The sequence below is a fragment of the Daldinia loculata genome, assembly GCF_022478755.1.
Source record: "Daldinia loculata strain CBS 113971 unplaced genomic scaffold F4817scaffold_5, whole genome shotgun sequence".
Lineage (NCBI taxonomy): Eukaryota > Fungi > Ascomycota > Sordariomycetes > Xylariales > Hypoxylaceae > Daldinia > Daldinia loculata.
The window spans coordinates 249,844-272,050 of NW_026054859.1; the positions used below are offsets into that span (position 1 = coordinate 249,844).

General features: G+C 48.1%; 7 protein-coding genes across 7 annotated transcripts; 3 read left to right on the forward strand and 4 right to left on the reverse strand.

The window, feature by feature from the left end:
- Window positions 1-972: 972 nt before the first annotated feature.
- F4817DRAFT_326116 (cytochrome P450 monooxygenase-like protein) lies at window positions 973-3,653 on the reverse strand. The gene is made up of 3 exons (XM_049301847.1): window positions 3,087-3,653; window positions 2,397-3,008; window positions 973-2,328 (listed from the first exon to the last, which is right to left on the reverse strand). The coding sequence occupies exons 1-3, from the start codon at window positions 3,159-3,161 to the stop codon at window positions 1,384-1,386; spliced, it is 1,632 nt and encodes a 543-aa protein (XP_049162630.1). The 5' UTR covers window positions 3,162-3,653; the 3' UTR covers window positions 973-1,383.
- Window positions 3,654-5,186: 1,533 nt separating this feature from the next.
- On the forward strand, window positions 5,187-7,205 carry F4817DRAFT_326118 (uncharacterized protein). The gene has a single exon (XM_049301848.1). It carries the CDS (start codon window positions 5,516-5,518, stop codon window positions 6,977-6,979), a length of 1,464 nt encoding a protein of 487 aa, XP_049162631.1. The 5' UTR covers window positions 5,187-5,515; the 3' UTR covers window positions 6,980-7,205.
- F4817DRAFT_326119 (Alpha/Beta hydrolase protein) lies at window positions 7,206-8,988 on the reverse strand. The gene is made up of 3 exons (XM_049301849.1): window positions 8,216-8,988; window positions 7,806-8,125; window positions 7,206-7,719 (listed from the first exon to the last, which is right to left on the reverse strand). The coding sequence occupies exons 1-3, from the start codon at window positions 8,574-8,576 to the stop codon at window positions 7,390-7,392; spliced, it is 1,011 nt and encodes a 336-aa protein (XP_049162632.1). The 5' UTR covers window positions 8,577-8,988; the 3' UTR covers window positions 7,206-7,389.
- A 346-nt stretch (window positions 8,989-9,334) lies between these two features.
- On the reverse strand, window positions 9,335-10,518 carry F4817DRAFT_312252 (uncharacterized protein; the record flags this gene model as incomplete). Its single annotated transcript, XM_049300106.1, has 3 exons — window positions 9,335-9,423; window positions 9,572-9,751; window positions 9,963-10,518. 3 exons carry the CDS (start codon window positions 10,516-10,518, stop codon window positions 9,335-9,337), a joined length of 825 nt encoding a protein of 274 aa, XP_049162633.1.
- A 3,164-nt stretch (window positions 10,519-13,682) lies between these two features.
- Window positions 13,683-15,783, forward strand: F4817DRAFT_212897 (HET-domain-containing protein). Its single transcript, XM_049298716.1, has 2 exons — window positions 13,683-14,137; window positions 14,186-15,783. The coding sequence occupies exons 1-2, from the start codon at window positions 13,802-13,804 to the stop codon at window positions 15,680-15,682; spliced, it is 1,833 nt and encodes a 610-aa protein (XP_049162634.1). The 5' UTR covers window positions 13,683-13,801; the 3' UTR covers window positions 15,683-15,783.
- On the reverse strand, window positions 15,709-17,166 carry F4817DRAFT_212900 (isovaleryl-CoA dehydrogenase). Its single transcript, XM_049298717.1, has 2 exons — window positions 15,888-17,166; window positions 15,709-15,832 (listed from the first exon to the last, which is right to left on the reverse strand). Exons 1-2 carry the CDS (start codon window positions 17,084-17,086, stop codon window positions 15,736-15,738), a joined length of 1,296 nt encoding a protein of 431 aa, XP_049162635.1. The 5' UTR covers window positions 17,087-17,166; the 3' UTR covers window positions 15,709-15,735.
- A 96-nt stretch (window positions 17,167-17,262) lies between these two features.
- F4817DRAFT_326135 (carboxyl transferase) lies at window positions 17,263-19,645 on the forward strand. The gene is made up of 3 exons (XM_049301850.1): window positions 17,263-17,965; window positions 18,038-19,073; window positions 19,177-19,645. The coding sequence occupies exons 1-3, from the start codon at window positions 17,403-17,405 to the stop codon at window positions 19,297-19,299; spliced, it is 1,722 nt and encodes a 573-aa protein (XP_049162636.1). The 5' UTR covers window positions 17,263-17,402; the 3' UTR covers window positions 19,300-19,645.
- Window positions 19,646-22,207: the final 2,562 nt, after the last annotated feature.

The following is a 22,207-nucleotide window of genomic DNA, read 5'->3' on the forward strand; positions in this document are numbered from 1 at the left end:
AGCATGGCTCCTTTATATCAGAGGCCGTGGGGAGATTGCCACTGTGATTGCTTCGGCCGTCGGGGATACGGTATAGAGTCTCGATAATGAAAGGTGCCTTGTATTAATTCACCAAGTACCTCCGAGCTCCTGTGTCGTAGAGCTCCATAGTATGGGCGTATAGAAAGGCAGCCTTTAATAGCTTCTCCATCTAATTTGCCTGTGTTTCAAAGACTTAAGAGGTAGTCTATATTTAATATCAGCCTTAGAAACGAGCCACTCGAGCCACTCGAGCCACCTTCTGAATCAAATCTGAATCATCACGGCTGGTAGCGTGGTTCGGCTTTATGGATCTGATTCTTGTTCCTGGTTTAGGCCTCTAAGGGATAAAGAAGAATACTATAAGGGATTCTTTCCACGTGTTCGTTCATATGGCGAGTGAATAAAGACGGGTTCCATTTCGTTGTCGGTAATAACCATTAATCATAAATTCGTAGATATAAGTGCATACCTATGATGTACTTATCAGTCTCGCCGCTTCATACCTAATACTTTGATCCTCTTCTTGATGGGCTAATGGTGGCAAGAAAATTCATTTGTCTACTAGGTACCTCCTAGGTAGGCATCTATGACATAGAAGCCACTCAGCTCTTTATCTCTGTCGGGTTTCAGTCGGGAAAATCATACCATCCCCTTTATTTAAATATAAACTCTTTCGAACCTGGATCTTTAAATACATATTTGCTTCAGATTATTTTTATAGTATGAGCTCTATACCCTGTATGAATTTAAATATACTTTCCTTTAGACAAGCTAGAGAGCCGTTACTGGAGCAAGGGCGCCGTTTTGCTGGCATTCTAATACCTCCTCTCCCATGAGACATCACTCAAAGCCCACTCAACAATGTTATCTGCCACGATCTATGTAGTGTTACCAAGAATGATAAATATGTTCGATAAGAGGTATATAATTCATGGGGCGTTCTTGTGGGACTGAAGGAGTGAGCCGTGTTTATTAATCTAAAGCGGGATCTAATTATAGACCACTACAAGTAGGCATGGTGGCTGTATTTTAAAGGTAAGGGATAAGTAAGGGGGTTGGGGGAGTAATAGAGAGCGTCGTTTATATAACATCCAGTGAAAGCTACCTAATATCATGTATGAAATTCATCACGACATTACCTTTCCTTGCAGCTAATCATCGCTGACCCATAGGTAAAAGAGCGAACCCGATTCATTCTACGATATCCTCCACGCTCGAAACCGCCAGAAGGCAAGCTATGACAAGGTGTGCTGCTTTCATACTGATGAAAAGAATGATTTCGCGCCGGTTACTTTGATTCCCATCTTCTTTCCCTTCTATTATACCTGATATCACATTGCTACTTTTACTTCAGGTGACAACCTAGGAAACAAATGCCCTCTTCCTGAACTGTACCTCTGGACCTTCCCTGCCTGAACCAAATATATCCTTTAGCTGTAGCTGGTTTTTGTTCCTTGCTCCCCACCCCATCGTAGGACTACCACCTCCAAAGGTAGATCCGGGGACTCTTCTTACATCTAGATGATATAGTAGTCGAGCCACCGTAATGAAGATATTAGCCATGGCCAGATTCTGCCCGACACAATTGCCCGGACCGGAGAGGAAGGGGTGGAAACAGGATTTTGCCTGTGCGATGGCCTCTTGAGTCACCCCGGTCGATTCGTCCAAGATCCAACGCTCGGGTCGGAATACCTCAGGGTCTCCATAAACTTCCTGGTTACGCATGAGGGCCCAAGGAACATTTCCTACGATAGTGCCTTCGGGATAGTACTCTCCTTTAATCGTTAGGCCACCAGGCAGTACTTCCCGGGGAAGGTCACTTGGTAGTGAGGGGTTAAGACGCATTCCCTCGTCGATACAAGCTCTTAGATAGGTGCATCCTAGAAGCTTAGGTCCATAGACGATATCCTCTGCTGATTCAAATGTTGATAGAATCTCGTCCACAAGTTTCTGGTGTCGTCGAGGATCGCCGGTGAGGCAGAAAATTATACCAGAAATAGCAGTAGCGGTCGTATCATATCCCGCGGTCAAAAGCTGATTAGATTCTCCCCGCAAAGCGGCCTCGTCGTAAGCGGGACGGCCCGTATCAGGATCTTTCGCTTCATATAAGAAGTAGAAAGTATCTTGACGCCGCTGAGCTTCAGGCTTTTCCGCTTGCTCTTTTTGTAGAGCAATACGATCAGAGACGCTATTGTGGATGAACTGGTTAAGCCTTTGAACAGCTGGCGGGGTAATAAATTCAAGGAGATAGTCGAATCCGTAAGGCCTCATCCCGTGGAGGAATTTAAAAAAGGGGGCACGGCCCATCTTTCACATTGTTAGCACCACCTTCCATCTAAAGGACAGAGAGCGAGGTGTGGGTTAGAAATACTTACCATGTAGCTAAATCGTAAAAATTGAATAATATAAAATGGGGTCAGTTTCAGAGGATTTTCCTCTGGCTCTTTAATGTCAAAAGACACCCCGAAGTTAAGATCACCCATAATGTCGAAAGTAAGTGAGTCAGTTTTCCTCGAAAAGTTCGCGGGAGAAGACCACTCGGTAGCTATCTCGTTGTCTTCTGTCAGGAGTTGGACCCAGCGTTCAACGTGCTTAATGACGAACTTCGAAGCCGCGCGTATGGACTTCTCATTAAGAAGAATAGGATTAAGGCGTTTACGCCTCCGTGCATGCTCAGCAGTATCAAGTACAGTCACAGTCTTGGGCTCATGCCTATTCTTTTGGAACGCCCCATAGAAAGGGGCCCGTCGCACATTTGACTTCATACTGTAGATGTCGGTGTATGACTGAGGGTCGCAAAACAATACCATGTCAGGCTGGGGACGAACCCTGTCGCCGTAGATTTGGAACAGCTGCCATAGCCAAATATGGCGGTCGCCCCGGCACGCATAGTACCACGAGGGAAACCCGCTTATTCGACTCCAGAATGGACCAGGGATGTGGGCTAGAGGATGGAAGAACAGATTGTAGAATGCTATAATGAGGAACTAGAGCCCAATATTTCCGTTAGTATTGTAATATTTGCCATGCTTGATGGATTTCATAACGAAACCGATAAAACGAACCAAGAGGAACCCCAACGAGAAGAATACAAGCAACCACTCCTCCAAGCTCGTGCTATTTAGATAGAGGACGAACATGATAGGTAAAATGAAAGCAATATATGCTTAACCTTGTAGATGGTTAGGGTGGTATTTGGAGATTCACTTGTGGTAAAAAGAGTAAACATGAAATACTCATCATGGTAGTAATGTGGGGGAGATAGAGATGTCTATTCATACTTGTTAATAGAACTACATAGTGGATTGCGTAGGCTGTTCATACCTGCCGTCTTCTTCTGGGATGCATGACAAAATGGATCATTGGATGTTAACTGCTTTTAGGACTTGCCATCTACGCTGACAGGAAAAGCAAATTCTAGAGGTTGCAATATTCGAACCAGCACCTCATCCCATTCATGGAGAAAAACGCCACTTACCTACAAGCCAATCTGATACTAGGCCGCGACCTTTACCCCAACGAATCCTGGCCCTATATTTCTAGAGATAGAGGATTATAATACAACAGGAATGGTACTTAGTACGCATTTTCACGTCATAATTAGGTAAGGAACTATTGCACGCATAGCATACTTATCACAAATGACTGAAATCTTCATTTTAGTTGCCTATCTATGACTTACGTATTATCATTGGTATAGACGACTCGACTTTGCAGGAGTTACAACTCCGCGGAGAATTTAGACTCGTGAATCTTGCCGTATCGAGTAGTATATGTATCTGACACTGGATTCGTTTGAGGCTCCCTATCATGTTAGTGGATTGGCTCCGAAGACTTTAGTAGAGCACAATTATTAAATAAAATAGTTCCGGGGTATTCTATCAGGGCTCTCGTGGACTTATCAGTGCCTTTGGCAGTATCGAAGGTTGCCCAGTTCGCACCCGACAACTCTTGCTACCTCCAGCCAAGGCTTCCCAATTCTGGCATATCTTTCTGTGGCTGTAGAATGTGGTGTAGTTCTAAATTATTACTTGAGCCTCCTCTACCATGTGAAGCTTCACTATACGCATAAACCGTAAATAACCGGTTGTAAAAAGGTACGAATTTCACAGACAGTTTAGGTTTCTAGGCTATATCGACTTAGATGACTTTAGAAGTCAGCATACCGCTATATCACCCGAGTTATCATGGAGATTAAACATACCTATCAAAATAAAAAACTACGCAACCGTTAAATGCCTCAATATACTTTAATTCGGTACCGGCAGTGTGCGATATTCTTGGCATTGCAACATTGGCACGGGATTGCTATTCGTTAGAGAGAGCAAGTTGAAATAACTACGTCGATAACCATAAAATGATTATGGGCTGCACGTGTGTAACGTGATAGATAATATTAGTATATATAATTGACTATAAATACAGATATATCCGTACCGAAGTTCGGGTTTTCATTATGTACATATAGGTACCTAACCTAGGTAGCTATTTTAAAGTATTAATACTGTTAGGTACTTTGTGCCCCTTTTGCGAGGTTAGGTATACCTGAATTTGACGACATACCAACGTGGTTACCAAATCTCAATTGTTTTATGTAATGGCAAAAGTCGTAGAAGTTTGCTTATTAAACCCGTTGTTTTTTAAGTGATTGCTTGTATAAAAAGTTTAGACCTTGTCGAATTGTGTGATACCTTGTATGAAATTTTACTCTGAGTATTCCTTGATAAAATATATTCTATCTGTTAGGATTATTGATGAGACATCTGTAACGAAGGATACTTTCCGTATTAGCTACGGGCTTCCATAGCTTAGGTTAGACTTCCCTATGAACCAATTTCGCATTTTGGGTCTACCTCATAATACTGTCACAAAATCTTGCCTCTTAGAACGAAGAGATGATATCTATGTAGTTTAGACAGAGAAATTAAAAACAACACGGCGTTTGCATCGTGTTAATAATCTGCATATGTAGGATTGTGGCAACTTTGGGTCTCTGTGTTTTAGGTTGGATAAGCAAATGCGTCTTCGCGATTAGGGAATGAATACCAAGACGTGCTCAAGTTCGCGCGTGCAATTGATTAAGACGGCAATATATTAAGGACATTGAAGACAATGATAGGAGGTAGGTACCTAAGGGATCTAAATGAGTGCAGGTGCTGCCTAAGATACTTGGGTACTCCGATATCTTTAAGTTGATAGCTGTGCGACAACAACGTTTGCAACTTCCACGGCAAACAACAACAATCAACCCCGCCGTACCGCAACTGCAGAATCTGAGGAAAAACAATTACAACCACCGTAGCTGCCATTTGCAGCTCAACTTTCAACTCTATCTCACCATATTTACCTCTTGGGTAAACTTAATATACATTAATATACATAATATCCTCTACATACCTCATTCCCCACAGGCTGGCCCCGTAATCCCCATTTTTCACCCATTTTTTTTTTTTCACCTTTCTAACCCTTTTAACCTTCGCGTACGTCATAAGTCATGTCTACGTACGGAAGCTACATTCCTCCCTTTCGCCGTGGAGATTCACAGGCAACCGGCGTTACGCCCGATACATCAGAGTCATCTACCCTCCCTCCCAACCATTCATCATCATACCAACCTTTCAACAACGGAGGCAGTAGAGGCGATATGAGTGGCCGAGGATTCCGCGGAGGACGAGATCGTGGAGGACGCGGCCGTGGCCGTGGTCGCGGAAGAGGTACCTATAGCAACCCACTCTCCCAAGACCGCAACCAACAGCACCAAGGTCAGTTCGACGATGTTGACATCTACGACCAACGCGCAATTGTGAAGTATTTCTGTGGCGAAGAGGGAGTTGAAGCCGTTCCACACCATAACTCGAGCACCTTCCACGGCTCTAAGGAGCATCCAGACCAGTTGTCTTACATGCTGCTCTTCACCAACGCCAACCCCCGCTGGCCTGGCGACCGTATCGTATTTGCTAAATCTAAGCTTTCTCTGTTACCCGAGTACAGCTCAAAGAAGGCGGAATATGGGGAGTGGCCAATCCCTAAGCAGTCAGAGGAGTCCCAAGATCTCCACGCAACTACGAATAAGATTCCTACGGAAGAGGCATCTCAGTCTACTACTACTCAGGACAACGAAGCTGGCCACGTTGCGGCTGCTATTGAATCATTGTCCGTCACCGACGAAGAGACAACAAAGGCTACTATATCCTCTGATGCGAGCCAGACAGATGAGACACTCGTTACGGAAACATCGTCTAGTTCTAGCAGCCGCATGAAGTTCAGCGACGTCCGTAACCTACCGCCTGAAGAGCAAGAGCGTATAGTAGAGAAGCAGAAGCAGCAACGCCTAAAGCTTCAACAACGACAGGTACCTAGCTTTCCCACTATTCCACCTATCGACTACGCCCCATCTGCGCACGCGCCTGTCGCCGTATTTGAAGAGCGTCGCTTCTACGACTATGGACGCGGCAGTCAGCGATTCATTTTCGCAGGTTGGTACCGTATTGCGCGCATCAATGTGCTAGCGCCGCACTCGGCAGAGCTCGTGCGCATGCAGCAGCAAAAGTGGGAGCGTCGCGACCGCTATGGCAACGTTATCCCTAGCAAGTCTCGTGACGCCTCGGCATGGAATGCAGCACTTGGTATAGAATGGGCAGTCGTTAAGTTTGAGAAGATTGGCGACGAGGAGGCACCCGCTATTCCTGGCATCGAGAAGTCACCCAAACCTGGACTTGAAAGCGCTACCGAGGCAGCTGATGGACGTAAAGGTGAGGGTGAAGGTGAGGTAGAGAAAGACTTAAAGGAGAATGTGAGAGCGAAGGAAGACACAGGCGGAAAGACGGATGTAGCATCTGTCGCTGTAGGAGGGAGCGAAAAGGAACTTCTCACGGAGAATATCTACGCAAGAGAATCAGGCAAGCAGCCGGAAGCAGCCAAAGCAGAGACCGGCGAAGGAATCCAAGATGGGATTTAGGGTTAGGAAAAGGCTTCTATTTCGACATAGCCAGGTGGAACATAGAGGGATGAAGAATGTCTTCCCTATTCTTCCAGGTGTTGCGAGCTATTTTCACGCTCATCGCATTCTCTGGCGTTTGCTTAGACACTGGCACTTCAAAATGATGCATAGTGGCGTTATGACTTAATTACGATTCGAGATGGCTAGATAAGTCTGTTGACACAACACTAATTGACATATCATACCTATTAAGTGACTGAGATTGAATTTACCCATATGATAAAAAAGGGGGTGGTGCTGTTATAATCGTTAATTAAAGGACAATTATTTCATTCATCTTTACTTTCATTAGAGGCTACCTCTTCAGGTGAAGCCTAGCGACGTCTGGCCTCTTGTTTTTAAGGCTTATCGAGAGATTAATCCACGCCTTACACATACTTAGACAAGAACTTTAGCACAGTCTCGTAGCCTCGCGTGTACTCGGCCTTGACACGCTCATCCTCAAGATCGGAGCGGGCGGCCATCCATCCGTGGATCTGGTCACCGAAGGTCTCGACGTACTTGGGGCCCTTGAGGTTCTGCTCGAACTTCTTGACGGCCTCTGGAGGTTCGTCCTTGGATGCTAGTAGCGCTAGAGGCACCTTAATATTCTCGGCGTCGGCGGGGTCGACCATCGCCGGGTGAGCCTCCACGCCTGCCTTGAAGATGGTGTCGGGCTTAGAGACCACGAGAGATACGACTTTGCCTCCCCAGCAGAACTGTGGAAGTTGGTGTTAACCACGGTCTAAAAAACGTAAAAAAATAAAAAATAAAAAAATAAAGAGAAAGAAGGGATGGTTCTTACCCCAAGAATGGCCCAGCTCTTAATCTCGGGGTACTTGGCCGAGACGGCATTGACGTAGTCCGGGACCTTGGCGGCGACGCTAGGCGGCGAGTTCTTCTGGAAGAAAGCGCTAAGGTTCTTTTTCTTCTCCTCGGTGTCGGGCGGGAACCACGAAAGGGGCGCGGGCTCGCCGTTGAACCAGTCCGGGATGAAGACCTTGTACTGCTGCGAGTGGTCTGAGGTCGCGAGGATGTCGGCGCCTTGTAGGGTCTGCGGGTAGAAGCCGAAGATGTCGAAGATGGTGATTATGCCTTTGGTGGCTTCCTTGGGGCCGGTGACGTCTGAGGTGTTGGGGATGCGTTTAGTATGAGGTAGGGTGAAGGTGGGAAAGGAGTAAGTTGGGTAGGTAGGTAGGTATATAGCTGACTTACATGTTTTGAAACCTCCGAGCTCCTCGTATGTGCCCTTCGGGGTGTAGCCCTTGGACACCACGGGAGGAATGTTGCAGCAGGCCTCGGAGTGGCCGTGTTGAGCTGGCATGGTCGACATCTTGCAGGTGTGTTTAGGAGACAATTGCTTGAGAATGTCTTGGTTTAGGGTCGATTGTGTAGCGAAGCTTCGGGACTGGGGATGGGGATGGGGATGTGAGGCTGATGGTGTTGAGGGATTGGGGTTGGAATTGGGAAGGGAGGATGGCAGAGGGCTACATGAGGTAGTTGACGGTGGAGATACAAAGCCTGATGCGACGGCAACAGCTCTTCGGGATCCGGGAAGATGTCGTGATAGTGACATGTGAGGGGTTACTACGTAGAACTTGTACAGTTTGAATTACACGTAGTTATACGGAACTATGTATGGAACTATATAGGTAATTTGCATGCATGTATGTTTGATTTACAGTTTAACTACTCTGAATATTAACGGGTTGCCCTTCGAGAAAGTACGCCGTATAGTACCCACCCAGATATTCTCAAGTTTACCTAGCTATCGATGATCTCAATGGATCGGGTGAGGGGTAGCTTTTCAAAGATGATGCTAGAAGACGTGGGGTAAGTTCTTTGTACATCTGTTGTACAGTACCAACCAGCCGTGATGTCATATATCATAAACTCATCGGAAGCCGCCGACTGCGGACAGCATTCCCATGCTAAATATGGGTTAGCGGCTGTCCATTTCGAGAACGGCAGCTCCAAGAACGTTCTAGCGTTTAATTTAAAATCTCACCAAGTTAGGTGCGGGCTGGCGGGATACATAGCAAGCCATAGGGCTGAAGGCCCCTTTTTGATCTATTCAACAAACAAAGCCTCACCTTCTCGCCCTTGGACGGAATTTCGTGATCTCTATATCTAATACTAGGTACGAATTGCAAAGTCAGTAAGGGGTCCATGCCCCTATTTTCAACTGGTTTGAAATTCAACTTTCATTAGAAAAATCGTTAGTGGCCTAGCTGCAAACAATAACCTTCCTATTGCTCCCATCAATTTTCCTTCTAGCCATTTCGAGATCAGCCTTATCCTTTTGTTTTCGTCCCTAGTTACCCTTCCTTTCCCTTATTTCTTTTCCCATTCCTCTTGCTCGCGAGTGCTTGCCCAGTCGCTTGCGGTCATCTTACGGATGGATGCGAATGTAATTCGGACCACTACATTAAAGGAAATATCAGCTATTTGCTCAATGTTAAAGGGGGCTGAAAAATACGGGGTTGAAACACAGGACCAACAAATACGTTTCGGACAGGGGGTAGCGAATAGTCGCTGCCGATATGGGAAATTGTACCGAAGTTTACTTACTGAACTGTTCATCTTCTAGCTTGAGTCGAGAAAGTGCCTCTGTTTCGGAGAACCAGAAAGTCGAAAACTTATTTCGATCCTCTTCTTCCGTCATACGACTCTCGTCGCGTTTAGTATCCCCTAGGGGCTTCGCTGCAAACCAGTATATATGCCTCCAGGCGCCGGTAGCGGGGTCGGGGTCTAATACATATTGGTACTTTGCTTTAGGACACGAGAATACACAAGTTCGCGCGGTGGAAGGTAGGGAAGAGAGGGGTTAGGAAATACAAGGAATTTTATGAGCTGTTTGACAACGTACTGCCAATGGTAGGTTAGCAAAGTCGAGACTAACACAATACAACAGATATAAAAATCAGGGAATTGCGGAGATGTCATATAGCGCACCATTCACTGGAACCAATGATCTCATTGTTGAGGCACTCCGTAATACCCGTGAGCTTGTCCTCGAGACCATATTTAGTTACTCTGGTGATGGTCTGGACCGGGGCTAGCCTCGGTGGTGTCGATCTGGACCCAAATCTAAGCCGCAATGGTTGAACGGCCACTCCGGTCTCTTCGGACGTCTCGCGCAGGGCTGCGTCAAGGTATCCCTCGTCGAAATTCTTGCGTCCCTTAGGTAACTGATATATGCCGATGTTTTTGTTATAGACTACCAATACCATGGGCCGTGTCGAATCCGCCTGGTCGACTGTGACTGTTCCACAACTGACAAGCATCTCGTCTGCCTGATGGAAGCGACCCTCGTTTTTGATCTTCTCCCATACCTTGTCGTCGGTCCAATCGACCTTATGGCCCGGGTCTTCCTTCGTCCAGAGTTCTCGCGTCGCTAGTTCCTTGAACTTTCGGACTAACTTGCTTATCTTTGTGGGTTCAGTTTTCACAAGCCGAGTAGCAACATTCTTTATGGCTACTGGCCGGTTTGGTTTCTCGTGAGATCCGTGTGCCATTAGTAGCTGCGGGGAGATATAAAACGCTATCTTTTGAAAAAGAATTTTGGCGGAAGTGGTATAATGTATAGTCATCAGAAACAGTTACTGGATTTTACTGAGGAATCTGACTATAGCAGTTGGGTAGGGATATTCTGGTATTTAATATACCACGGAGAAGAAGTCTTCTTATCATACTAGCCATATCCCACCCAATTCAAGGCAACTGGTCGTATCCGATGCGGCTCGCGCACCGTACCTACGATCAAGATTAGCATTGCCGCTAGAGCCTTCGAATTCGCAAGTTTTGCTCCATTCGGAGACTAGACGTTGTATCCCCTATACCTCCTATCATATTGATCTGCAAAATCGGTCAGAGAAATGAGATAGGTCATCTCTGGTCCCCCGTGGGACCAACCAAAGCGGGCATTTCGATCTGAAATCTGGAATCTTCCGGTTCAATAGAGAGTGCCCGAGGCGTCAAATAACCATAGAGTTGGGATAAGCCCTGGAGCCTATTCGTGGAAACTGAAGCCTCCAACTGGGTTCCCGACCAACCTAGCCTCAATGGCTATCTTTTCCGAGTGGGATCCTTCATGCCATCAACGTCATGCATAAGTTCACTGCATAACGCGTAGAAGACTTTCAGGTGAGTCGAATCTGCGATCACCGGTCAGGCTTGATGCACTCCGCGGGAGCCCGCTGCGATTACCCACCCTCACGTAAGGGAGAGTAGCTTAAGTGGTAGAACCCCTAGCATGTGTGTATCTTTAGACTAGCATTCCCTCGTCCCTGGAACTCGGAAGTACAGAAGTAAGAAGGCAACGCGTGACCGCCGCGGCTTCTGGAACGTGCCCGCATCGACTCCTTGACCGACCCAGAAGATAAGGAACCACGGACCCCTATTCGACGCCGCGCGACCCGCAAGTTGATCAGTCGTCCCCCTTGGACAGACCGAGTCGTACGAAGGTGAGGATGACAGTGTCGCCGAAACGTCGACCATTGGGCTGCTACGGCACGGCTACCAAGACGAGATCGACGGTATCATAAGAGATGTAAGAATTCCCATATTTCTAGTTCACTGCTGTGCGAGGTAGACAACTCCATTTAGCAGGGGTGATTCAAGTCAATGGCGGTTCAACGCCCGTTTATATTAGCCAGTCCCTTTACCAGTGATCCACTTTATCGCATCGTCAGGATCCCGTCATGATGGTCATCCTCTAATGTATGATGTTAGACTTCCCTGCATACGCTACCAGAAGAAACACAATCATGGTCCTCTGTTATGACAAATCCTCTCTAATTTCGCACCTCTGACCTCTGACAGAACCGTAACGCTGGGACCGCTGCGAAAACGACGAGCTGTGTCTCGTTGTATTGACAGGGCACCCCAAGATGCATCCTAGTGGTTGGCACACACCTCTTAGGCTTTACTTCATCACATATATGCCAGGATTTGATGCCTAACCCGAACCGGGATTCGCACCTTGTCAGCCAGAAGCGAAAAGCCTTTAGCTTCGACCATCTATCAGAGGCTAAAAGGGGATACAGAAAGTTCGGACGCTTCTGGATAACCTTGTTGACTACTTCGTATAAGCTATCGGGAAGTTCAAATAACATTCTGATAACCCAGACTAAGGATATGTGCATATAAGGTATCCAATCGCTTATATTAAGTACCGGAGCTTAGTCCGACCCGAATCTGGGGTACTTGACAGGAAAAAGCAAAATACAAAACCCAACAGAGCATATGGCTTGAGCTTTTCAGCTGTCCCCGTTCGCGATAACTTGGTGATGCATCGCAATGGTGGAGCTGTGGTTGTTCAGGTCGAGGATGGATCATCACCGGGAATACCCACACCGGTCAGTAAGCGGCTAGAATGCGGTTCCATCTGACGTGCCACTGCATCGCGAGAGCCGGTGAACGGGATCCTGGATTTGGATCGTCTCAGCCTTTTTTTTAATTTTATGATTATTAATTATCTGCTAATGCAAACAATACACTAGCCAGGCAAACTGACGATCATATCCATTTGCCTAGTTGCTCTGGCTGCCCTAACGACCTTACAATCCCCGACCGATTATACCGGTCATGGGTACGGCGCACGGTAATGAGAAGGCCGTGTCGCGAACGGAATGCATTCCTAGTCGCTAGTGGCCAGGTAGAGGAGGTGCACATAAGCTTATAACGTTCAAGCAACCTTCCTGTCGTCATGACGTCTTAACCTCGAAGTACTGCTGACGTAGGAAAGATTCCTACTGGCGGCTTGTATGTAGATGGACTTGAACGCATTCAAGTCGGGCGGCTGAAGATGACCAATCCGTCCTCGGCACGTTTCCAGCGTATGATCTAGGGATCCCTTACATCTACCGATCGCTGAGCAAACCGAAGTCCAACTTGCATATGTCGGGCCTAGATGACCAAAGGTAGCACGGGTAATCCTATGAATCGGCAGGAGACTCCGAGCCCAACGGAATCAGTGCACGGCAGTGACATGCAGATGGCAATGATCTACGTAGGGGAACGAGATGAGCAAAAAAAAAAAAAAAGACCTCAAAATGATTCCCAATAGTTTCTACCTTTCACCTTAGGCAAGATGTAGTTTCTAGGATTATGATTATGTTAGGTACCTCTTAAGGTGGAATCTAATTTTATACGCATACCTCGATAGATCGATTATTAGAACAAATATTATGCATATATGGTGTCATTAGTACCTTAAAATCACATGATAATTCTCCTACTCTAACACAAGCTGCAATTCAAAGTTGCGCCACTATTTCTAATCCTCCATCCTCAAAGTCCATCCTCGAAGTCCTACTCTCAGCCGCTGTTTTAGAGTGGGCAGTTATTGAGACATCGTTCACGTTTTTTGCCAATAGTTTGTCCATTTATTGGCTGTCAAGCTTATTCGGGATTGTTGGACCTTGTCTTGGTACATACCTAGGTAAGACATCGTCAGCAACAATACGTCTGACAACTCAATGGAACAAGACCTACGTGAACGTCTCAGGTCAGCTTCTAATGCCCAACTTCTTTTAATATGAATCCCCGCAATATACATCTATAGTAGGTCTGAGTAGGCAGTCTTATGAGTGTTGCTCCAACCTGCCTGCATGACCGGCATTCCGATTTACACGATGCCTTCTAGTGATAGGTAGTAGTGGCTGGTACGCCATCATGCAATGCAGGTGATTCGTCAAATCATACAAATCCTCGATTTAGTGGCCACCAACATGGCGGGTAAGGCTCTCGCCATTTCGCTTACCTCCGTGTATCCTACAACTGCGCTACATTGTCGCAATGCGTTTACTAGACGTTGATACGCTCGAGCTGCACGAGTTTATGGGCAGCAATATCCCAAAGTACCGATATGCTATTCTTTCACACACCTGGGCCGAAGAGGAGGTGAGCTTGCAGGATTTGCAGGCAGGGACCGGCCCCTCCAAACGGGGCTACGAGAAAGTTGCTCTCACTTGCGAGCAGGCGAAGCAACACGGCTGTAAATGGGCTTGGGTCGACACATGCTGCATCGATAAGACAAGCAGTGCTGAACTCAGCGAAGCTATCAATTCAATGTATCAATGGTACGAAGAGTCCGCCGTGTGCTACGCTTATCTTATAGATGTGGAAGATAATGTATGAACCAACGAAGTCTAATAACTCGGCCGATACTTACACCTTTAGTTTCCATATACCTCCCTTCCGAATCAAGATGGTGATGGACCACTTGCCTCCAGATGGTTTACTAGAGCCTGGACGTTGCAGGAGCTAATTGCGCCGTCGAATATTATCTTCTACGGTCGTGGGTGGGCGGAGATAGGCAGGCCATCTGAACAATGGATTCGAGATGCCCTCACGCACGTCACGGGGATTCCGGAGTCTCTTATATCCACACCCAAGTCCTCCTTATCACATTATAGCGTCGCCCAAAAAATGTCTTGGGCGGCTCACAGGTTGAGCACTCGCATTGAAGACATAGCGTATTCTCTGCTGGGAATTTTCGAGATTAATATGCCGCTCCTCTACGGCGAAGGCCCTAAGGCTTTCGTCAGGCTACAGGAAGAGATCCTTAAGGATACGGATGATCACTCGCTCTTGTGCTGGACCGTTCCAAGATTTAGCCCTAGAGCATGGTCGCTAGAAAGCGTGCTCGCAAAATCCCCTAATGATTTCGCAGATTCCGGAAATATCGCTGGGAATCTTTACGACACAGGTTCTCCATCCGCAATGACCAACAGAGGACTTCAGATTCACCTTGAACTCACAAATCGACACTACAACGAACATTCTCATTTATATTTTAGGAACGCTGCTGTCTACGATGGCAGGATCAATGCTGGCTATTGGGAGTCCAATACTTCTGTAGGCCAGGTGTCGACAGTGCTAATCAGAACACCACAAATTACACAGCGCCATTCCCGGTCGATTAATAGATACGCCAGATTGGCAACACCAACACTTGGACGATGCAGTTTACGGGGACTCAATGGACAGAACGTCACGGATCAGATATATATCAACAAAACACTCCTTTCCTGGGAACAGAATCGTTTCGGTTCCGGGGGTGTTCATCTACAAAACATCCCCATTGCGATAGGTATTGCACCATTATTCATAGCATCAGCATACGATCCTTCCTTTCGATTCCAAATTAAGACGGTATACTTTTCTGGATTACAGAAACCTTTAGACTCAGCCACACCAATTGCGGTATTTCCAACAGGAGAGATAACGTGGTCTCCAATTTATGGCTGTATCACGTTTGGATTTGGATTCCGGCAATCACTAGAATGCCCTTACTTTGTAAATTTCGCCGTGGAATCTGAATATGGATCACAGCGATTCAATATTTTACTCGTCTGGAATAACGAATACATACACTTCGGCGTTGGCTCAAGTGAGTCTTCGTTATTTGACCTATCTCGGCCGTCTCATTCACAGGCCGGTATAATGCTCCAGGGTATGTTAGATCCGTCTAATCCTTCAACGCATCGAGGAAATTGCTGGGAGATGTATGGCGAGATAGCTAGAGCAAGGAAATTCGTGGACAGGGGCGTATTGAATGCACGTGGACTCTCTGTAGTCGAGTTCATTCTGAAACGCGAAAACCCTTATAGCGACGATGGGGAGGCGGCGGGTAACCGTTTGCATTTCCTAATCCGGGCGCAACGAGTAGAATAGGGAGTCTACAACACGCCGAGCGTACCTGAATTGCATCTCCTATATTAACTATGTTATGCTCCAAGACGAGCATATTCCTTATTGAACGCCCTGCCGATAACCATGCGGCGTATCTCTGATGTTCCCGCTCCTATCTCGTATAACTTGGCACTAGTAGAGTGATTAGTGATATGACGAGAACGACGTAGATATGTGTTGAACTTACTCTCTTAATAATCTTGACGCCGGCATCTCTTCCACGTAGCCCATACCTCCGAGTAATTGTATGCAATCCAGCGAAGATTCAGTAGCCCGCTCGGCCGCGTACAGGATGGCGCCCGCGCAGTCCTGAGTTCTGATCTCCCCCTCCTCGTCGACGGCCTTAGCGGTGGCATAGGTGTATGCTTTCGACGCCTGTAGCTTCGTATACATGTCGGCTAGTTTGCCCTGGACAAACTGATTGTGCGCGATCGGTGCGCCGAACTGCTTCCGCTGGTGTGTGAATGGCAGCGCGACGTCAAGAGCTGCTTGCATGATTCCCAGAGGTCCCGCGCTAAGCACAAGGCGCTCGAGGTCTAACCCCTCCATCAGAACACGCACCCCTTCGTTGATTCGGCCTAGTACGTTCTCCTCCGGCACAAATACGTTGTCGAATACTAGCTCTCCTGTGTTGCTCCCCCGCATGCCCATCTTGTCGAGCTTCCGCGCACAGCTGAACCCGTCGGAGCTAGTTTCCACAATGAAGGCCGTGATACCCTTAGATCCCTTGTCGGGCTCAGTCTTGGCATACACAACCACAACGTCGGCGTCCGGGCCGTTCGTGATCCACATCTTAGTCCCGTTGAGCAGGAATCCTCCATCGACTTTCTTGGCCGAAGTTCGCATGCTAACGACATCGCTGCCCGCACCCGACTCCGACATAGCCAGAGCACCGACCTTCGTCCCCGCGATCAGGTCCGGCAGGTACCGGGTCTTCTGGTCGGGTGACCCGTTGAGCTGCAGTTGGTTGACGCAGAGCTGGGAGTGGGCGGCGTAGCTGAGCCCGATGCTGCCGCTGGCGCGGGAGATCTCCTCCATAACGATACAATGGGCTTGGTACCCCAAGGCTAGACCACCGACGTCCTCATCTGCCGTCATCCCTAGGAACCCGGCCTCGCCTAGCTTCGGCCACATATCCGCCGGAAAGGCATTGCTCTTGTCCGTGCGCGCGGCGACCTCCTCCGTGATCTCGCGTCGCGTGAACTCCTGCACCCGTTCGCGGAGCTCGGCTAGGTCGGCTGTGGTGGGTGCCGTGAAGCCCTGTGGATGCTTTGAGGATGCATACCGCCGGAGTTGTGATGGCGATAGGGCTAATGGGAGGGGGGATTTGGTTGTCGGTGTTAAAGGATGCCGCGCTGGGCGACGTAGAGCTCTGAATGCCTTCATCCTTTATATAAATAATCAATTGTTTATATAGAAAGTAAGTTTTTAAGATATAGAAAGGAGGAAAGTACTACAGATTGCTGATAACCCTCGGCTTATTCCTTCCCCCAAGATGTAAACGGGTGACGGTAAACCTCGGCATAGCGGCTATAAGCGGTATCCGCCTCAAAGCTTCCCTCGTTTCCCGACGTCAGCTCCCTCAGCTTTCCCTCAGCTCCCCCGTCTTTCAACATTCCTCGTTAACTTATCTATGTAGTTTCCTTTCTACATAACGACCTTTCGCAGCAGTATGTAGCAAGACGTACACCGTCGCGCCAAGATGTCTATACCAAGATGTTCGAGGGATCTCCTAGGCTTCTCACGCCAATTGACCCGACAATGTACACGATACCCCCGCCGTGCTCCTCATGTCCGTCTGTCCGCTCGAGCAATCGCATCTTATACGGCCCCTTATCAAGCGAATGCTATCTCCGTAATACAGAGCAATGTAGACTCAAGCTCGGACGAGTTCAAGGAGAATGAGCGGCTTATGAATGAAGCTATGGCCCGTCTAGAGCAGCTAACGCGCTCGGCACAGCAGGGCGGCTCCGCGAAAGCAAGGGACAAGCACATAGCGAGGAAGAAAATGTTACCGCGGGATCGAGTTACGGCGTTGGTAGATCCTGGGACGACGTTCATGGAATTGTCGCCCCTGGCTGGTCACGAGCTCTACCCAGAGGCAGACGTACCTGCGGGAGGTATCATTACTGGGATTGGTGTCGTAGAGGGCGTAACGTGTGTGATCGTTGCGAACGACAGCACGGTAAAGGGCGGTACTTATTACCCCATTACTGTGAAGAAGCATCTAAGAGCCCAGGCCGTAGCCCAGGAGAATAAATTACCGTGAGTGAAGCTTTTATTAATGGCTTAGATAATTTGGTAAGGTCTAGTTTATTTAGTCTAACAGTGAAATAGTTGCATATATTTGGTGGATTCTGGCGGTGCAAACCTGCCTCACCAGTCAGATGTCTTCCCAGATAGGGACCATTTTGGTCGTATATTCTACAACCAGGCGAGGATGAGCTCTCAAGGAATTCCCCAGGTCTCCGTGGTTATGGGTTTATGTACAGCAGGTGGTGCCTACGTCCCTGCTATGAGTGACGAGAACATCATCGTAGAGGGACAAGGTCACATCTTTCTAGCCGGACCGCCTCTCGTCAAGGCCGCTACGGGCGAAGAAGTATCAGCCGAAGAACTTGGCGGTGGCGCTATGCACACCTCTGTATCCGGCGTGTCGGACTATCTAGCTGTAGACGACGCACATGCCATTGTGCTCGCTAGGAGATGTATCAGCAACCTAAACTGGCCGCATAAGGCAGCCCCGCCTCAAACAAGCTATTCCGAACCCCTATACCCAGCCTCAGAACTCCTCGGCATAGCGTCGACGAACCTACGGAAACCGTTACCCATTCACGAAGTTATCGCGCGAATCGTCGACGGCTCGCACTTTGCCGAGTTCAAGCGCGACTACGGTACCACCTTAGTCACGGGCTTCGCGAGCATCTACGGACACCGCGTCGGCATCGTGGCCAACAACGGAATCTTATTCGGGACATCGGCGCAAAAGGGCGCCCACTTCATCGAGTTATGTGCGCAACGCGGTATTCCGCTAGTCTTCTTGCAGAACATCAGCGGGTTCATGGTCGGCGCGCAGGCGGAACGAGACGGAATCGCTAAGCACGGCGCTAAGCTAGTGACGGCGGTCGCGTGCGCTGATGTCCCCAAGTTTACGGTCGTCGTGGGAGGGAGCTACGGCGCTGGAAACTACGGCATGTGCGGGCGGGCATACAGTCCGCGATTCTTGTGGATGTGGCCTAACGCACGAATTGGGGTTATGGGTGGAGAGCAGCTTGCCAACGTCATGGAGACGGTGGGCCAGAAGTCAGATCCGGAGCTGAGGGACCGGATCGAGCGTGAGAGCGATGCTGTGTATTCCTCGGCGAGGTTATGGGTAAGTAATCGTGGGATCCGTGGAGGGTCACGCGCCAATCCTATAAACTGCCTATATCGTCATCGCTTACGTATCTACCTACTAACACGATTTTACTACACAGGACGATGGTGTTATTCCGCCGCAACACACGCGGCGCTACCTTGGATTGGGGTTGAGAGCCGCACTGTCGGGTCGGAACGATGTCCAGCCCGGTGATACCAGATTTGGGGTCTTCCGGATGTAACGAACACACCCGACGAGCTGAATTTACGCGCTGTTCAAAGGTAGGGATGGCAATGACACACGATACGATCTGCGGGTTTATTACCTATGATAGACCATAGATAGCGAACCAGCAAAGTTCAAGGCGGTGAACGGGCTTTGAAGAAAGAAAAAAAGGGTTCTGGAAACTTGACCGCTTCCACCCCTGAATGAGGACTTTGCCCAATTGTCGTGTCTTTCGGGATCATTAGGGTTCTGCTCATCAGGGTCCGTCCCTGCAATGGAACGGATAGGGGTAAAAAGACTAGCCAATGAGTCTCATTAGGTTCATATCTACCTAGGTAAATTCAAAGTTCACGATTCCACATCATTATTGTTGCTGCTCATGTGTTTTATGGGCCGACGAACGCTTTCCTCATCGAATCCCCTCGAAAACCCGCATCAGCACACTTGTCTCAAGTGTCCACGCTTTTAGATCCCTTCCTTCCTAAGCTAAGAGTGCGTTTGGGCATTCTGTAGAATACGAGATGTTTGGCGCCTCTCCTACTCAGATGTAGATATACGATGCCGCGTATGTGCGTAGCCGTCGAAAGTGCAACTGTGCGGGAGCCAAGCCAACCCCGTCCCATCCCTTGCCTGCTTGCTTGCCTGCCTGCCTGCCCGGGACCATCGGGTACCAAACTGAAGGATTCGAAGTAGGATGATCTTTTTGTTTTATTCTTGTCCTCTTGTGAGGCACGGGGGAACACTGCGCGTGTCTCCCAACTTGCTATTAATATGAATGTGGTTTTCGTCGGTGCCCTCCCGGCTCCTTACATATACGTACGGTAGGTCGGTGTAGGCAAGGCCACCAGATAGAGACCAGCATATGACCTACATATAATATAATATATAGTATATACGTGCACACATATATATATATATATATATATATATATACGCATGCATAGTACGGGGTCGTTACACGAATGTAAATGACGTGGGGTTAATGCGGCCCCTCCCGCAGCAACGGGCTGGAAGGGATGGAGATTTTGTTTGGCTAACTGGATGTATGTATGGTACATGAAATCGGTACTCGTAGGCCGAATTCCGCAAGGGATCTACGTTCGGTACATTCTCGTCTCCCCCGAGGAACATGAGCCATGTCATATATCAATTCCCCCCCTTTACGGATCTCACATATGTATAAACATGACACGACGCGGGATCTCCCACACGGCAACGTTTGCGCTTGTCGGCATCTCATCTACATACACTACGTGTAGCGGTATGCGGTATGCGGTATGCGGTGTAAGCTGACAGGGTGGCGGGGCGCGAAATCCGAACGAGCGCGCCGTACCTGGGCCGATGTGGCGGACGATCCTGCTGGCGGGAGAGTTGATTGATAGGCTCGCATCTCGTCCATACATACCTCCCTAACCTACCTCTTAGTAAGAGTATAACACGTAAATACGTAAACACGTAAACACATAAGCAAAAACGAAGCTAAGCTAACCTCACTACACCACACCAAGACAAAAAAAAATTTATCGGGTGACGTTCCTGAATCAGCAATCCTTCTATACGACTCTACCATGTATTCACCTATGCACCTATGTCGAAATGCGAAGCCCCCTCGACGAATCGCGTACCGGCATCTGAGGTGCCTGGATCTTGTAAGATGGTAGGATTCCGCCTTATTGGCCCCCACAACCTCGGAATCACAGCGCAATGAGATCTACATCTCGTTAAACCATAGATATAGTGTATACCTAGTGCATGTTTAAAAGTACATCGTACCATATGTACCTAAGGAAGCATTTCTCGTAACGGTAAGAAGACCGAAAAATAGAAAAGGGGGGGATGAGACTTGAAAGTAACAAATGAAAAAAAAGAATTTGAAAAATAAAATAAAAAATAAAAAAGACGCCACCAACCCGGCCCGCCGCGGGAATCGCGATCCCGTCGCCTTATGTCATCGATCCCACCTGCGCCGTACGTATGTATTTGCTCATACATAGTGTAAAAAGATGGATTTTAGCAATTCGCGTCGCACCAACAAGACCCGACCCATTCCTACTACGGGGCGGAGACCCGAAAACAGGCAACAAGGCAAATAAAGTAATTAGTTCCAAAAAAAGAAACCACAATTACTCCCTTGAAAATTCCACATCCAGTAGTCATCACAAGCAAGTAGATATCTCGGCATGTCCAGACCTTACCGTCGGCCAGTAGCCGAGTAGCTAGGTACATAAAGCTACGAGACCTTGGCGTGTAATATAACACGCGCGCGCGCCTAGTGATAACGTACGTATTGTAGTGTAGGGCGTGGCTGTTCTATTAGTAGTGTACGACGTACCGTAGGAGCCTAGGAGGTAGATATCCGTCATTCGTTCGTATCCCACCCAGCACGGGATATTCTCCGCTTATTCCCCCTTACCAACACCTTTCTATCTATGTCTTCGTCATCACCTAACTCTAAGCCTTTATACATCTGATTTAAAAATTATTATTATTACATACATACATATCAATAACAGCACCACGGCTCCAGTTAATACACGTAAGTCTAGGTACCTAACCTATCCTATACAATAAGGCCCATACATCCATCCGCTCCGCAAGGTGGGTAGCTGTCGTCAAGAGTCCGACTCGACTGGACAGGGGCCGTTGACATCACGTTGCGCGGCTCCGGGCTGGGGTAGGTTCGTTTTGCGCCAGGGCCCTGGCTCTCTTTCGACCGGACAAAACCAAAGGCCCTGTTCTAGTTCCGGTGAACGCTTTCGGGTATCCGCAGGGATCGAGGGGACCGCAGAAACGTGGGGTGGGTGGCATTCTTTCGGTTCTGGAAGGGCTTGGCGCCTCTCCTAACTACCTAACTACACCAACGACGCGGCGGTAACAGGGCTATATCTTGTATGTGGTAACGTGTACCGACCCTGACTAAATAC

What these genes read in the sequence shown, in the direction of transcription:
- F4817DRAFT_326118 (XM_049301848.1), top strand. Translation starts at nt 5,516, where the DNA reads ATGTCTACGTACGGAAGCTACATTCCTCCCTTTCGCCGTGGAGATTCA.
- F4817DRAFT_326116 (XM_049301847.1), bottom strand. Translation starts at nt 3,161, where the DNA reads ATGTTCGTCCTCTATCTAAATAGCACGAGCTTGGAGGAGTGGTTGCTT. An exon ending in TCTCGTTGGGGTTCCTCTTG is followed by an intron (nt 3,009 to 3,086) that starts GTTCGTTTTATC and finishes ATTGGGCTCTAG; the next exon opens with TTCCTCATTATAGCATTCTA. An exon ending in TTTTACGATTTAGCTACATG is followed by an intron (nt 2,329 to 2,396) that starts GTAAGTATTTCT and finishes ACAATGTGAAAG; the next exon opens with ATGGGCCGTGCCCCCTTTTT.
- F4817DRAFT_212897 (XM_049298716.1), top strand. Translation starts at nt 13,802, where the DNA reads ATGCGTTTACTAGACGTTGATACGCTCGAGCTGCACGAGTTTATGGGC. An exon ending in TTATAGATGTGGAAGATAAT is followed by an intron (nt 14,138 to 14,185) that starts GTATGAACCAAC and finishes TTACACCTTTAG; the next exon opens with TTTCCATATACCTCCCTTCC.
- F4817DRAFT_212900 (XM_049298717.1), bottom strand. Translation starts at nt 17,086, where the DNA reads ATGAAGGCATTCAGAGCTCTACGTCGCCCAGCGCGGCATCCTTTAACA. An exon ending in GCGTCAAGATTATTAAGAGA is followed by an intron (nt 15,833 to 15,887) that starts GTAAGTTCAACA and finishes TCACTCTACTAG; the next exon opens with TGCCAAGTTATACGAGATAG.
- F4817DRAFT_326135 (XM_049301850.1), top strand. Translation starts at nt 17,403, where the DNA reads ATGTCTATACCAAGATGTTCGAGGGATCTCCTAGGCTTCTCACGCCAA. An exon ending in GCCCAGGAGAATAAATTACC is followed by an intron (nt 17,966 to 18,037) that starts GTGAGTGAAGCT and finishes ACAGTGAAATAG; the next exon opens with TTGCATATATTTGGTGGATT. An exon ending in ATTCCTCGGCGAGGTTATGG is followed by an intron (nt 19,074 to 19,176) that starts GTAAGTAATCGT and finishes TTTACTACACAG; the next exon opens with GACGATGGTGTTATTCCGCC.
- F4817DRAFT_326119 (XM_049301849.1), bottom strand. Translation starts at nt 8,576, where the DNA reads ATGTCACTATCACGACATCTTCCCGGATCCCGAAGAGCTGTTGCCGTC. An exon ending in GCTCGGAGGTTTCAAAACAT is followed by an intron (nt 8,126 to 8,215) that starts GTAAGTCAGCTA and finishes CCAACACCTCAG; the next exon opens with ACGTCACCGGCCCCAAGGAA. An exon ending in AGAGCTGGGCCATTCTTGGG is followed by an intron (nt 7,720 to 7,805) that starts GTAAGAACCATC and finishes CAACTTCCACAG; the next exon opens with TTCTGCTGGGGAGGCAAAGT.